Raw genomic sequence first — 16,291 nt, forward strand, 5'->3', positions numbered from 1 at the left:
TAAAAGGCTGTTAGTGCTGAGGAAAAGGCACATTTTAAAGGCTTGGTGCTTTGTTCACTGGTTTAATTCCCATGCTCCATAGAAGTGGCTTGTCTGTGGTGACAGTTATAGGTTTTCTGCCTCCTTTGGGGTCGTGGTCCTCGTAAGTGTTGGATGTGCTTACAAGCTGTCCAAAAGCCAAAACTTGATTGTCTATAAAAAGGGGACAAAAGGTAATAAGTAGAGTTTTATGGACATTCCAAACCGTTAAGAAGGAATAGTTTAGCATTACGTCACTTGCTCACCAATGGTTCCTCTGCAGTGAATGGGTGCTGTCAGAATGAGAGTTCAAACAGATGATAAAAACATCACAATAATGCACAAATAATTTATATTACTTTAGTCCATCAATTAATGCATTGTGAAGTCAAAAGCTACATATATGCAAGAAACAAATCCATTATTAAGAAACACTGCTTCCAGCTAAAATGTGAGTCCTTTATCCATAATAATTGCTTTCTCTAGCAAAAAGTCTTATCTGAATCCGGAAATACGCACTAATCAAACACCATTTACAAGTGAAAAACAATCCAAAAACGGGTTTAAACTAATAGAAAACAAGCAAAAAATGTAAATAATAAAAAATAAACGGTCTAAACAAAATAAGTGGATTTTGATGTGAAAGAACTACAGGGGATGGACTTTTTTACTGGAGGAAGCTTTATGTATTATAGACTGGTATTTTGACCAGAAGCGATGGTTTAAAGTTAAAACACCCTGATGGATTTGATTCTTATAAATGCTTTTCACTTCACAAGACTTTAATTGATGGACTGGAGTCATGTGGATTACTTGTGGTGTGTTGTGATGTTTTTATCATCTGTTTGGACTCTCATTCTGACGGCACCCATTCACTGCAGAGCAAGTGATGTAATGCTACATTTCTCCAAATCTGGGGTGCGTTTCCCAAAAGCAACTATGGTCGCAAGTTCCATCGTTACCAATAGAGTTCAATGGAACGAACCACCATAGTTCGCTAACGATGCTTTTGGGAAATGCACCCCTGTCCAGATGAAGAAATAAACTACGTTTTGGATCGCCTGAGGGTGAATACATTTTAATTTTTGGGTGAACTATTCCTTTAGGGTACTTCATGATTGAGGATTTTCATGCATTTAAGGTGCAAAGAAGGGTGAGAAATGAAGGGGATAAGAAAAAAATGCCACCAAAGTGTCCGCCTGCTGTAGTTTTAATTAAATTGGCCACCCGAGGCTTCTCACCAAACCCGCCAGGGGTGCTTGTGGAAATGTTCTAATGAGTGAAGCGGGACAGAACATAACCTCGCGTAACTTGGTGGGAACGACACTGTTTTCTCTGTCTCTGGCTCTCTCATTCAGTTTAACTGCTCACTGGAAACCCCGAGCAGCAGCAGTGCTGTAATCTGGATGCCAGACAGAGTTCAATGGCTCTCACTTCAATGGTCCAGCCATCCAGCAACAAAAGCGTACATTTCTCTTGATCACTGAGCATGCTATTCCCTTCAGAGAGACCCAGGTGCCACTCAGAAAGGAGTTATACCTGTTAGCTGGAATGTGACCCAATTAATAATTTTGGTGGTCCCTTATAATATCAGACACACTTGACCGAAGTCATTTATGTCAGGCCACTGAAGTGGAGAAGAGAGTTTATTATTTGGAGCACCAGACTGGTTAACGTGGTTTTGTACTCTTCTGCAACAGGTTTTCACGAGAAACTATTTAGTCAAACTTTAAAATGAAAACTTGTTTTCCATATCTTTAGTAAGATACTTTTCAAGTTAGTCTCTACCGAGCCTATGCTGACCCCCAGTGGCGATTTTTCTTTTATGCCAAAATCATTAGATTATTAAGTAAAGATCATGTTCCATGAAGATATTTTGTAAATTTCCTACTGTAAATATATCAAAACTTAATTTTTGATTAGTAATATCCATTGCTAAGAACATCAACATTGTCATTTGGACAACTTTAAAGGTGATTTTCTCAATATTCTTTTTTTTTTTTTTTCAAATAGTTGTTGGTCGGTAGGTCGGTCGTGTTTCAATTACTTTATTAAAGTAATGTAACTGATTACATTTGATTACTTTTTGATTACTTTTCAAAATTTCTAACGTTTTAAACTGTTACTCATTTTCAAAACATGTAAACCAGGCAGGGTTAACCTTATAGTATGTGCTCAACACTGAAAACGGTCAGACTTTCAAAATCCTTCATCACTTGAATTAAGATTATAATATTTTGAATCAGGTGTGATAGATGAGGGAGACATACAAAATGTGCAGGGCTGGGGGTACTCCAGGACAGGTTTGAGAACCACTGCTTTAAATCATTCGGAGGTTAAATACATATTTAAAATCATAACAAGAAATAGTTTAATAGCTATGATACTCTTTTTGAAATCAAATCTTTGCATAGCTATGACAGGAAACACTGGAATCTAACAATGCCTTAGAAAAAAACAGTTCATCTTAAAAAAATAAAGCATATACATAAACCCTATAGGAAATATAAGAGTTATCGGATAAGCATGTTATAAACTACTGAAACATTGGCGTTTCATATTTTAGAGCAGTCACTGCAACTTATGAAAGAACTCAATTAAATCTGTATGTAGGAGTGTGTAAAAAGTCTGTTGTAACCCCATTTGTAATCCTTAACATTTTCATAAGTAACTAATTTAATTACACATTTTTTCTTAGTAACTGTAACCGATTACAATTACTTTTATTTTGTAATTAAATTACGTAATTCCGTTACATGTAACTAGTTCTTACTCCCCAACACTGTACGCACACACACACACACACACACACACACAGAGCGTACACTAAACTTAAGCCAAAACTGACTGAAAAATGACAATAATAGATAATAATAGACAATAAAGTCTAAGTTATAAAGTAATTCAGAATGTTTCCTAAACACAAATGTATTTAAACAAACTCTTCCTATCAGAATTCATACCCAGAATCCTTTAATTGCCTATGCTGAGGAAGACTTAATTTCACCGAACAGTAAATAACGTTACGCATAAAAATTAAACACATGAAAATATATTTCCCCTAAAATATGATCCAGTCGAAGCAAGAGAAAACGAAGTAAACAATAGCTGACGCCAGATGAGCTGTTTTACTCTGAGGCTACTGAACAAACTTCAAGGTCTGAAGAAATATCACCGGACTTCAAAGGCAGCATGACAAGAGGACAAACAAGCGGAGACGACCGACTTTGGTCTGTCACTAGCGATGAACTGCTCACAATGGCCTCCTCCAGTTAATCACGCATGTCACACTGATAATTAAGTCAATTTCAAGCAAACAATAGATGTAGAGATCGAAACATTGATAACCTTGACTAAACTTTGCAATTAACTTACCGCCCCCTGGTTGCTGCTCTGACGCATATTTAGTGAGTAAAGAAGAAATACTTTTCATCAAACAGACCTAAAGCAGTGTCTGCTCACATCTTGCAGTTCACGATTTGACCAGTGGTGGCGACAAAGCACTGTGAGATGCGGTGCGTGTCGCGTCTGCGTTGAAATACATGCAAGCTGGCCTCTTTCAAAATGCTGAAGATAAGAGCCCTTACATTTAAGTATTATACACCTTTTCTTATGTTTGACCATAAATTTAAGCATTTTCAAACAGCGCTATCTGAAAGGCATATGAGATGCATTATTGTGTAAATAACCTGTCAAGAACATATTTTTCTTAAGACCATTAAGCCTATTAGGGCCAGTCCTTTTTTTGTGTTATGACAACTTGCTTTGTCACGTTGTTATCACAAATTCCCATAACCTTAATTAAAATTAAATGGATAAATAAATCAAATAAAGTAAAAATAAATGATAAGCTCTCGTTTCCTAAATTATAATCTATATATTTATACAGATAAAATATTATTTTATAGTATATATATATATATATATATTCATATTAATATATGATTTATATGATATATAAATATATATTACATACATTAAATATATACATGTATATGTGTATTTATATATACATATAAATATATGTTTTACATATATTATGTAAACAAAAACTTTTATTGTGGATGCTGTTAATCACGATTAATCAATTTGACAGCCCTAATATTGATATAATATAATTTATAGAATATATTTATAAATAATTCATAAAATAAATAGTACTGAAAATATCTACTCATGAATAATATATTCATAATCAATATTATATAATGTTTATATAAAAAGCCTATTTTAAGTACAATGATTTTTCATCATGACAATTTACCTCCCAATTCAATGATCGATCTATCTATCTATCTATCTATCTATCTATCTATCTATCTTCAAAGTGGTAGGTCAATAATAGTATACTCTATATAATACACTGATATACTGTAATGCATTGTAAGCCTGTGGTAGCCTACAAGATATCCGAAATGAACCGTGAACCGTGAAATTCAACAGCAAGAGGGACGTCGTCAGATCAGCATTCTTTATCAAAGAAGCGGTTTAATGAGATCCCTGACCTCTCAATGTTTTCTTCATCAAAAGTATGCTGACGAGCCACAGTGTGAAGCCAATGACTCTGATAGTGGACACTCAGATGAAGAGTGTGCTGTGGAGGAATGTGTGGCAGCAGATGTGTGGACAGATGGGCCTTGAGGCAGAGCACACAGACACGAGCTGAAACGCTCAGCCTCCACTCCAACACATTACAGCAGCTTCATGGAAACCTCTTCATGCAGACACATACAGGAATACAAACAGATATGCATGCAGTGGTGGAGAGGCTGATGTGTAAATTAATATTGATCTGCTTTCCTTACAGTGGACCGTAAAGGATTCCTGTAGACTTAACATAAAATCTATCATCTATTTTGTTGAAATGTATGCTCCCAAATAAATGATCACTCTCAAAATAGTCTATATAATTTTTAGTGTTTCCTAGCATGTTTCTTTGCAGTTGCTATAGTATTCTGTGGTTTTCTAAAAACTACCGTGTAATAATTTGGGGTTTGTAGGTCAGATTTGAATGTTTTTTAAAAAGTCTCTTCTGCTCACCAAGACTGTATTTATTTGATCAAAAATACAGTAAAAACCGTAACAATCTGAAATGTTATTACAATTTAAAACAACCATTTTCTATTTTAGTATATTTAAAAATGTAATTTATTCCTGTGATGCAAAGCTGATTTTTCAGCATCATTACTCCAGTCTTCAGCGTCACATGATCCTTCAGAAATCATTCTAATATGCTGATTTGCTGCTCAAGAAACAGCTCTTATTATAATCAATGTTGAAAACAGTTGTTCTGCTTAATATTTTTGCGGAAACCATTGTATTTTTTTCAAGATCCTTTGATGAACAGAATTTTCACTTTTCAAACTTTTGACTGGCACTTAAGTCTCTATGATATTGTCTTTGCCAGGTACATCTCAGGTACCTCCTTCAATTCAAGTCTATAACTATAACTATATATATATATATATATATATTTTTTTTATTATTACTTTTTTTTATCATCCACTAGGTAAAAAGTGTAATAGGCTAGAAAAGTACTGATAAAAAAATCACAATAATCCACAAGTAATCCGCACAACTCCAGTCCATAAGTTAATGTCTAGCGTAAGAAACAAATCCATCAAGATGTTTTTAACTTCAAACCATTGCTTCCAGCTATATATAATATTTCTTTCTCCAATGAAAAAGTTGTCTGGTCTGAATCAGGAGAAAAATATGGACAGATCAATCACCATTTACGAGTGAAAACCATCCAAAACATACAGCGGGTAAAATAAGTATTGAACGCGTCAACATTTTTCTCAGTACAGGGCTGTACAGTGCGACATATATGTCGCACGTGCTACAAAAAAACTGGTCTGTGCGATGAATAAATTTACCACAACTTTTTGGCCTGTGCTACAAAACTTTTAACCTCTGTAGCACCAGTGCTACGTGAAAAAAAAGTTAACGTACAGCCCTGCAGTAAATATATTTCTAAAGGTGCTGTAAAGGTGCATGTGAGATGGTCCTCACTGCAGAACACAAGATCTAGGGGGCGTGGTTGGATCCAGATCCAACTCCTCCAACCTTACATATACCTAAACCTATCCATCTCCACCCCCTGATCCCTTAAGTTCAGAAATTAAGTTCAGTGTAATAAAATGGAATGACCCAGGGAAAAAAGTATTGAACACGCTTACTGAAATGTATTCAATACTTCGTATAAAAGCCTTTGTTGGTAATGACAGCTTCAAGGCGCCTCCTGTATGGAGAAACTAGTCGCATGCATTGCTCAGGTGTGATTTTGGCCCATTCTTCCACAGAGTCTTCAACTCTCGAAAGTTCTGTGGGCCTCTTCTATGAACTCTGATCTTTAGTTCTTATTTTCTACTAGTTGCATGCATTGCTCAGGTGTGATTTTGGCCCATTCTTCCAAACAAACAGTCTTCAAATCTTGAAGGTTCCATGGGCCCCTTCTATGATCTCTGATCTTTAGTTCTTTCCATAGATTTTCCATTGGATTCAAGTCAGGTGATTGGCTGGGCCATTCTAGCAGCTTTACTTTCTTTCCCTGAAACCAAATGTGACCCTGGACCACAAAACCAGTCTTAAGTCGCTGGGGTATATATTTGTAGCAATAGCCAAAAATACATTGTATGGGTTAAAATTATAGATTTTTATTTTATGCAAAAAATCATTAGGATATTAAGCAAAGATCATGTTTCATGAAGATATTTTGTAAATTTCCTACTGCAAATATATTCAAACTTAATTTTTGATTAGTAATATGCATTGCTAAGAACTTCATTTGGACAACTTTTTTTGCACCCTCAGATTCCAGATTTTCAAATAGTTGTATCTCGGCCAAATATTGTCCTATCATAACAAACCATACATCAATGGAAAGCTTATTTATTCAGCTTTCAGATGATGTATAAATCTCAATTTCGAAAAATTGACCCTTATAACTGGTTTTGTGGTCCAGGGTCACAAATGAGAGTTTCCTTGTCTGTGTGTTTGGGATCATTGTCTCGCTGGAATGTCCACCCTCATTTAATCTTCATCATCCTGGTAGATGGCAGCAGATTTTTATCAAGAATGTCTCGATACATTTTTCCATTCATCCTTCCTTCAATTATATGAATTTTGCCAGTGCAACACCCTGATTTTTGGGGTGATGTGCAGTGCCATTTGACCTCCAAAAAATGGTGTATATTATGGCATCCAAAGAGTAAAATTTTTGTCTCATCTGACCAGACTATATTCTCCCAGTATTTCACAGGCTTGTCTAAATGTTGTGCAGCAAACTTTAAATGAGCTTCAACATGCTTTTTCTTCAGCAATAGAGCCTTTTGTTGTGAGCGTGCATACAGGCCACGGCGGTTGAGTGCATTACTTATTGTACTTATTATTTTCTATGAAACAATTGTACATGCTAATTTCAGGTCTTTCTGAAGCTCTCCACAAGTGATCCTTGGCTCTTGGACAACTCTTCTGATAATTATTTTCACTCCTCTGTCAGAAATCTTGTGAGGAGCACCTGGTCGTGGTCGGTTTACGGTGAAAAGATGTTCTTTCAACTTCTGGATTATGGCCCCAACAGTGCTCATTGGAACATTCAGAAGTATAGAAATCCTTCTGTAACCAATGCCATCAGTATGTTTTGCAACAATAAGGTTGCGAAGGTCTTGAGAAAGCTCTTTGCTTTTACCCATCATGAAATGTTTCTTGTGTGACACGCTGGTCACGAGACATCAGCTCAGTCCCATCAGCTGGGACTGAACCAACTAATATTAATTTCCACTGACAAGGGGCATGATTGCTTTCTAATTACTGATATATTTCAGCTGGTGTCTTGGCTTTCCATGCCTTTTTGTATCTCCCTTTCTTCATGTGTTCAATACTTTTTCTCTGTCATTCCACTTTATTACACAGAACTTAATTTCTGAACTTTTGTTTTGCTTTCTTTGTATGTATGGATTACTTGGGTTGTTACAGACATCTGGCGAAAATTTCATGTCAACAGCACCTTTAGAAATATATTTACTGAGAAAAATGGTGATGTGTTCAATACTTATTTTACCCGCTGTATTTGTTGTTGGATTTTGATATGAGAGGACAACAGATTTGATGGATTTTAGCCAGAAGCAACGGTTTAAGGTTAAAAACGTCTTGATGGATTTGTTTCTTACAAACACACAGCTTTTTCTTTCATAAGATGTTAATAGATAAACTGGAGTTGTGTGGATTATTGTAATGTTTTTATCAGCTAAAATTTTATCATCTCATTCTGATGACATCCATTCACTTCAGAGGATCCATTGCTGAGCAAGTGATATAATGCAAAATTTTGAGTGAACTATTCCTTTAATAGTAAGTTTGCTATTTGTAAGTTTGTCAAAGCAACCAACAGGGAGACAAAATGTTTGTATCCAACTGGATCTTTAACCATCCGGCATTAATATTAGCATGATAGATATCAAGGTTTGGACAGTTAAGCATGAATAATAAATCTGGCTTTCACACAAAGCTGGTTCTCAGAGCATCCAGGAAGCTTCATTAGCAATCTCCTCAGCCCGATTCCGATCGATATCTGACACTGCGGCAAGAGCAGAAATGAATGCGTTGCTGTTATTTATAACAATGAAGATGTTTGCATGCAGTAATTGCATTTCCAGCACCAATGTACTTCGCTTAAGTACCCAATATTTACAGAGCAAATTACACGGAGCCCCAGAGAGGAACACGCTATAGCCATGGGGCTGAGTCACAGTCGATAATTTTGAAGCAAAAACGGTACATTTATGCCCCAAAAACTCATCTTGCTCTGTGCTTATCGTGTGAGGTGAGGTGTGCTGCTGTACTAGACATCTGGTGGGGATTGATAGCGCTTCTATTAAATGTTTATGGCTTCATTGGAGGGAGGTTACAAGGCTGAGGCGACGACACAATGCTAATTCGACCTTCAGATGAGAGAAGCTCTGCTTTCTGCCTTTCCCATAGGAATATGACAGTTACATAATTTCCTCTAAAACAGAGATGCTGAAGTGGCATCTCAGCAACACCCGTCATAAAAAAACCCAATTTAAAATAATAAAAGCTAGAAACTGCAACGCAGACCGACTGCATGCAGAGAAATGAGAATGTTTCAGTCTGTTCTTTTGACGTAAACCGCTGTCTGAAGAGTGCAGGCTGAGCCAAGGTTATACATTCATGCCGTTTCAAAGTGAAAACGTCTCACTGAACCTAGCAGACAAGACGAAGTGGATTAGAGTCTAAGTCATCCATTAGTAAATGCAGATTCTACTATTTGAAGTCTATCATACTGCATGCGGCTGTTAAATAAGTCATAAAATCATTTTAATAAGGAGGAAAATAAATATGACAAAAAGAAAAAAAAACAAGTATGTCTTTTGCATTTTGGTAGAGGACGCAAGACCTTTTGAGATGATGAGACAAAAATTCTGCACATAAAAAATGGAACAGACTTGCTTTTAATAACTATAAAAGCAAGTGAAATGAGATATAACTGTGAAGAAACTGACATCAAGGTTTGAGGTCAGTAAGTTTTTTAAAGTATTTGAAAGAAGTTTTTGATGCTCAAAAAACAAAACAAAGCAAAGCAAAACAAAACAAAAAAAAAAGCCTTTGAACCCCTAAGAGTTAAAGCACTTTATTTACTTTATTTATTCCCGTAGGAATCTTTTTTTTGTCAGTAAGTTTTTTAACATGGTCCTTACTGACATGTTTCAGGAAAAAAAAAAAAACAACAACATTTAATTCATTAACTTAATCACTTGTGGCAGAAACGTTTATTTTATTTAATTTTTTGGCCCAGATTTGTTTTTTGGATTTTGGGTTTTTTTCTTACGCAGAACTGGCTTCCTAAACATATTGAGAATTATTTTCTCAGCTTTCAGGGATCTGGTTTAGTAAATTTGCTCTTTGCTCTATCTACATACTTTGATGTCCCTTTTTGCTAATAACTTCAGTCAATTTATCCCACTGAATCTTGTGATCTAAGACAACCCCTAGATATTTACATTCTGTAACCCTCTAAATTGATCCTTCGCAAAATCCCGCCCCCCTTAGTCACTGTGGCAAAGTCCGACAAGCCATGGCACTCTCAAGGCACACGTCATGTTCTCACGCAGTGAAAAATATATCGCAGAGCAAAGAGGAAACTGACAACACGCTGACAGACAAAACAGAGCAGGTTACTTCTGGTATGAAAAAGTCTCAGCTTTCAAATTTTGTCATTTTTTAAAAAGAAATTCAACCAATAAATACTGTTTTGTGGCTCTTTAAAGTGTCGTGGCAGATCACTGTAGCGCCTCAGTTCAAGCGGCACGTGAACCGATCATCTCTTCCTCTTTACTAGTTATAGCACGAAATAAACATGAATGAACACCAGATGGTATCTTGTTTCAACCGCGGAAAGACGCCAATTCATACCATTTTTCACCAAGTTCAAGTCCACCAATGTTAATCTACTTTCCTGTCTGGTTTGTTTGTTGGACAAAAATGGCAGATTCAGAGTTATGATTGGTCAGATTGGGTCAGTGTGCTCTCCCTTGATAATTGTACTAAATCGCATGGACTCTTCCCTAAATTTATTCACATTTTTTACGTATTAAGAACAAGGTTTGATTCTCCACACCAAAATATGAACTAATTCAAAACGGATCCATGATTATCCTCATCAGACATAGAGTGACCTAGTTAGAACTGCTGGACTGTAAAACTTAAAAAATCCAACAACCACAAAATCAGGTCAACAAAATCAAAATTAGGGGGAGGTTTGAGTTTCTCCCTTGGCAGAAATCACGTTCCGGACCCCCTCTCCCTTGTCGGGCCCTTGGAATCATCCTAAACTTCCCCCCATTACAGCACCCCTGCACTAATGCAATAGGACGAAAATCATTTAGCTCCATGGATTTAGAAATCTTAGGAAGAGGTATAATGGTTGAAGTTTTCCTTAAGACAGGTACACAAAAACTAAGTTAGATCAACATCCACTTGACCAAAGTAAGACTAGAAGCAGGACAGGAAGTGATGTGCGCGGAGTCATTTTAATAGGGTTGTCTTTTAATGACAGTGACTAAGAGAAGGATGTGTTTTGGCTAAACCACCTCAGTACTTTCAAGTAACGACGTCACAGTGATATTAAAAGACATCATGATTAAAAGATGAAATCTTAAGCACTGCAAAGCAGCTCCTAGAGTTGAGTATTTACTCTGGAAAGTGCTGCCAATGTCATTCAAAGCGCTTTTATGAAAGCAGGACTCCGGTGATTGTTTTAAATGTCTTGAACCGGATAAAAGAATCTCTGTTCCGTCTCTTTAAACTCACAAAACCACTAACACCTCCAAAGCTTACGCACACAGAAGCGTAAACCGACCCGTATTTGTAATTTCAAAGGACTTTCTTCAGCCCCAGGCTCAGATTTCTCTACCGACTTTTGACATCCATTGTTTGTTTGTTTTTTTTATCCCGTCTCGCAGCATATCAGATGCCGCGTTTTTTTTCTCTTTACACATTTCCCAACCCCTAAAAGCATCATTAAAATTCACAGCAACGAAGTTGTATCTCACAGGGCTAAGGAGCACATTAGCGAAATGGGAAAAGACACATCTGGGACTCCTACAAGCACGAGTCTCTCTGAAGTTATTCTTGCTGGGGATTCGCCCCGCTATCCGTTTGACAGCTTAATATTAAAAAGCTCTGCCCGCTTCCCAGACGCTCTAACAATCAGAGTTATGGTGCGCTTTAAAACCTGCTGAGTCATGCTCACTTTACCTTAACAGTGAGCATAATGTGGGATTGCATTTAGCCCAGTTTGAATTACTGTCATCTCGCTGCGAGCGTGAGAGAGAGAGAGTCTGCTCATTCCTGATCTGAACAAAACCTGTCAGCCGATTTTTGATGGAATTGAAGCTCTTTCACCACTCACAGTCATTCTGATATGCAAATAAGAATGCAGAGCAGGACGCTTTGTCAGGCATTGTTACATTAAGAGACCTGACATCTTTCAAGACCTCAAAAGAAGGTTTTTGTGCAGTGGAAAGACCATTTGTGGGGAAGTAATTGCATCTACGACACCTTCCCCGAAATTGATGTGCCACAAAATAATGACATGCAATTTCGGTTAGTTTATTTTGTCAGTTATAACTAGTATTTGTCCTGTTTTGACCTACGCCCATGCAAGCTAATGGCATTAACCAATATCTCTGAACTATCTGGCCTTACCTACGACAGGGTATTGATTCACCAACATGGGTCTGCTTTGTAATCTTTGATCGTTTTCCCATGTGACCCTGCAACCTGAGTGGGCAGCTCATTTGTTTTTATTATCGCCATGGGCTGAGAGGTTATGATTTCAGATAAAATGATTTAAAATGGTTTTCTCCCTGACTGAACAAGTACTTTTTTTCCTATTTCCTTCCTGATTCAGAAAAACAAATACGATTTTAACATGAACACCACAGTGTTATTACTGTTTACAAAAAGTCAAATGAAAACTAAAACAAAAACATTTTCATATGTAGAAAACTGAAATAAAAACTTGGGAAAAACTGAAACTACTGCAAACAATGTTGATGTAATTTGTTGAGATAATGTAAATATCCAACTTAACTATATATTTGTTATATATATTTAACTAACTTAACTTATACATAATACAATTTTTTTTTTAATTTTAAAATTCAAATTCAAATTTTTTTTTAATTAAATAAAAAATGTAATGAATATTTTGTAATCAGTTTTGAATTTTTATGTTTTCATTTTAATTTTAGTTCGTTTTAATAATTTTGCTGTGTTTTTTAAATTTTCTTATATATGAGAAATGCAACTAGATGAAATAAAATGTAATATATATAAACTTTAGCTTTAGTTAACTATAATATTCAAAACAAAAATAGTAATATCCCAGAAAACATGTGTGAGTGAGTGTGCATTTTAAAATGCATTATGCAGATTATTGTGATTTTCCAAAGAGTTTGGCATTGAGCTGTTTTTAATTAAAATGAAAAGGAAGGAGACTAATTACAAAAACAATCCCCTTTCCTGAGTTTGATCTCCCCTTTGATCTGCACTCCATAAATTTTCATATATATTATGACAGTTAGATTAGCATCTACATGAGCAGCCCGGATTGAAGTATACGCAGCAGTTTGATCATTTATTAGAAAATATTGAATTTCATTCTCACTTTTTAATAGATGACCTGGAAAGTCAACCAGCTGTAGGGCTATTATGGCAAACCTGCTTTACCTCCAAAATCCTATAAACCCATCAACATAATTTGATCCATGAAAATGTCTTTAATCGGCTTCTCAATTCCCAAAGTATGGGTTGTGTTTTGTGGAGCACAGACTATACTGAAAAGAGCCATCGACAGAAAGAGGGTCACCGCCATCATGCCAGAAACAGAGATTACCACCAGCCTATTATAACCACGACACTAAAAGAAAACCTTCAAATGACCCTTTTAAAAACACTCCACAGCCTGCACACGTTCGCTCGGTCTCAGTGGGACCTATTGGTCAGATCGCACTATAAAGTATCAAAGGCCAACCTTTCCGTTATCTCCTCCCTCAGCTTTTCTCAGCAGACAAAACACCAAAATCAATGAAGTTGGGTTGTTTTGGCCTGTATTGACAAAAAAGGACTATTTTTAGAGGATGCATCAAAGAATGAAAGCAAGAGAGCGTAACACTGGGTTTTCTTGTCCATCACAAGAGCAATAGAGACTAAATTCTAGTGATGACCTTATAAACGAGTCTTTTATGCTTTCCAAACAAATTTTGAGAGGTGTTTGCCATGCAAAAGTTGATTACTGGCTCAAAAATGTTCACAAATCGCTGTATTTGGGTTCCTAGACGTGTCTCAAAAAGCAAAACAATTGGATGTATAATTTCCTTAACACTTTCTTTTAGGTCTAACATGTTAACCTTGATGTAAAAATGCTTTGATCAGCCTGAAATGAGGCTGGTCTGTTGGCTGGTTTTAGAGAGCTTTTGAGCACTTTTCCGAAAAGGACAACATCTAACAAGTTACAATCACAACAAAAAAAGCTCAGGCTGGTTTAAGAATCAGGGCAAAATGAAAAACAAAACTAAACACATTTAAAAATATATGTTTATAAAAATTTCAATGATTAAGGGTATTTAATTAATATGTGAATTCTTGCTTTCAGAACTGGTTTCAGAACAATTTGTGAAATTTTAAATATAGAAATTAGTATTTTATTATTTTAGGGCCACCTTTTCAAAATTATCTGCTTAAGAAATACCAATATGTGACCCTGGACCACAAAACCAGTCATAAGGGTCAATTTTTTGAAATTGAGATTTATACATCAGCTGAAAGCTGAATAAATAAGCTTTCCTTTGACATTTGGTTTGTTAGTATAGGACGATATTTGGCTGAGATACAACTATTTGAAAATCTGGAAACTGAGGGTGCAAAAAAATCTAAATACCGAGAAAATCGCCTTTAAAGTTGTCCAGATGAAGTTCGTAGCAATGTATATTACTAATCAAAATTTATGTTTTGATATATTTACATTTACGGAAATTTACAAAATATCTTCATTAAACATGATCTTTACTTAATATCCCAATGATTTTTGGCATAAAAGAAAAATCAATACTTCTGACCCATACAATGTATTTTTGGCTATTGCTAGAAATATACCCGTGCTACTTAAGAGTGTTTTTGTGATCCAGGGTCACATATACTCTAAAAATATTTTACATTTTGGCAAATTTGTGATGAATTTGTACAATCTTATTTAAATATCTTTATTTTGTTCACTGAGGGTTATTTATAGTGGTGGGCCTTCATGCTTTTTAAAAACTGTATGTTTTCATACAAATCATATCATGAAATTGGGATGGAACTACAATTTAAATACATAAATGATACACAATACTAAATATAAAAAATTTTCTTTCTCTTTCCCTTTAAAACTCCCATTTTTACTAGAAACAGCAAGTGGTATTAGCTTTCAAATGGTCGAAATGTCATGTTCTGCTCGTCCTATACAAGCTCATGCTGAGGCGTTCTGAGAAGAACAGTGTGACGTCTTTAAAGATTCACATGTACAGTCAGTGTCCCTTAATTTTCTGCTTCCACTTTAATCCTCCCTCAACAAAGAAACACAAATACAAATACAACCTAACAATGTCAAGGGGAGAGTTAGCAGTAAAGGCTAACAGTACAACTAGCAAAGTAACCAACTTTACTAAATTTCTTGAGTAGTGTTTTCAAAACATTGTGCTTGTAGTCCAATTTCACGTTATATAAATTAGAGTGTGTTCTGTTTTTTTAGCTGTTTTTGTATACATTTATAAAGATCAGTATCAGTTTCGTATCCTATGTTTTCCTGAGATCTTTCGTTCATTCAAAGAGCTTAACCATTTTTGTAAAACCATATGGCTTTTATTCAGTTATATAAATTGCAGAATTTGAAAGTTATAGTCCATATTTGAAAAATAGATCATCCCCTTAAATATTTTTTTTAAAAAGCACAGTAAGTAAAAGTACAGGCTGTTCAAAAGTTTGGGATCAGTAAGATTTTTTTATGTTTTTTTAAAGACGTTTCTTATGCTCATCAAGGCTGCATTTATTTGATCCAAAATACAGAAAATTTTTTTAATTTTGTGAAATATTATTGAAATTTAAACTAACAGTTTAATATTTTAATATACTTTAAAATATAATTTATTCCTGTGAAGCAAAGCTGAATTTTCAGCATCATTACTCCAGTCTTCAGTGTCACATGATCCTTCAGAAATCATTCTAATATGCTGATTCATAATTAATGTTGTAAACACTTGTGCTGCTTAATATTTTTTGGGACCTGTGGTAGTTTTTTCAGGATTCTTTGATAAATAAAAAGTTAAAAAGAACAGTGTTTATTCAAAATAGAACTTTTGTGTTGCAATACACTACTATTCAAAAGCTTGGGGTGAGTAAATTTTTTTCTTTCTCTTTTCTTTTAAAGAAATGATTACTTCCCAAAAACTACTTTCTTTCATCATATTAGAATGATTTCTAAAGGATCGTGTGACACTGAAGACTGGAGTACTGAAGAAAATTCAGCGCTGTGTCACAGAAATAAATTATATTTTAAAGTATATTAAAATAGGAAACCAATATTAGAAAATGCAATAATATTTCACAATATTACTGTATTTTTGATCAAATAAATACAGCCTTGATGAACATAAGAGACTCCATTAAAAACATAAAAAATCTTACTGATCCCAAACTTTTGAACAGC

The 16,291-nt window shown here is 35.3% G+C and overlaps 1 protein-coding gene across 1 annotated transcript in view; it reads right to left on the minus strand.

Annotated features, from left to right (window-relative positions):
* Positions 1-11: 11 nt before the first annotated feature.
* The window catches only part of LOC107686720 (thiamin pyrophosphokinase 1-like), a 94,509-nt gene continuing 78,229 nt past the window's right edge, over positions 12-16,291 (minus strand). Inside the window, exon 10 of the mRNA XM_016483826.1 lies at positions 12-192. Coding sequence (XP_016339312.1) covers positions 35-192 — 158 coding nt within the window. The 3' untranslated portion in view covers positions 12-34. The remainder of the gene's footprint in view (positions 193-16,291) is intronic.

The sequence above is a fragment of the Sinocyclocheilus anshuiensis genome, unplaced genomic scaffold (assembly GCF_001515605.1).
Source record: "Sinocyclocheilus anshuiensis isolate Anshui unplaced genomic scaffold, SAMN03320099.WGS_v1.1 scaffold990, whole genome shotgun sequence".
NCBI lineage: Eukaryota > Metazoa > Chordata > Actinopteri > Cypriniformes > Cyprinidae > Sinocyclocheilus > Sinocyclocheilus anshuiensis.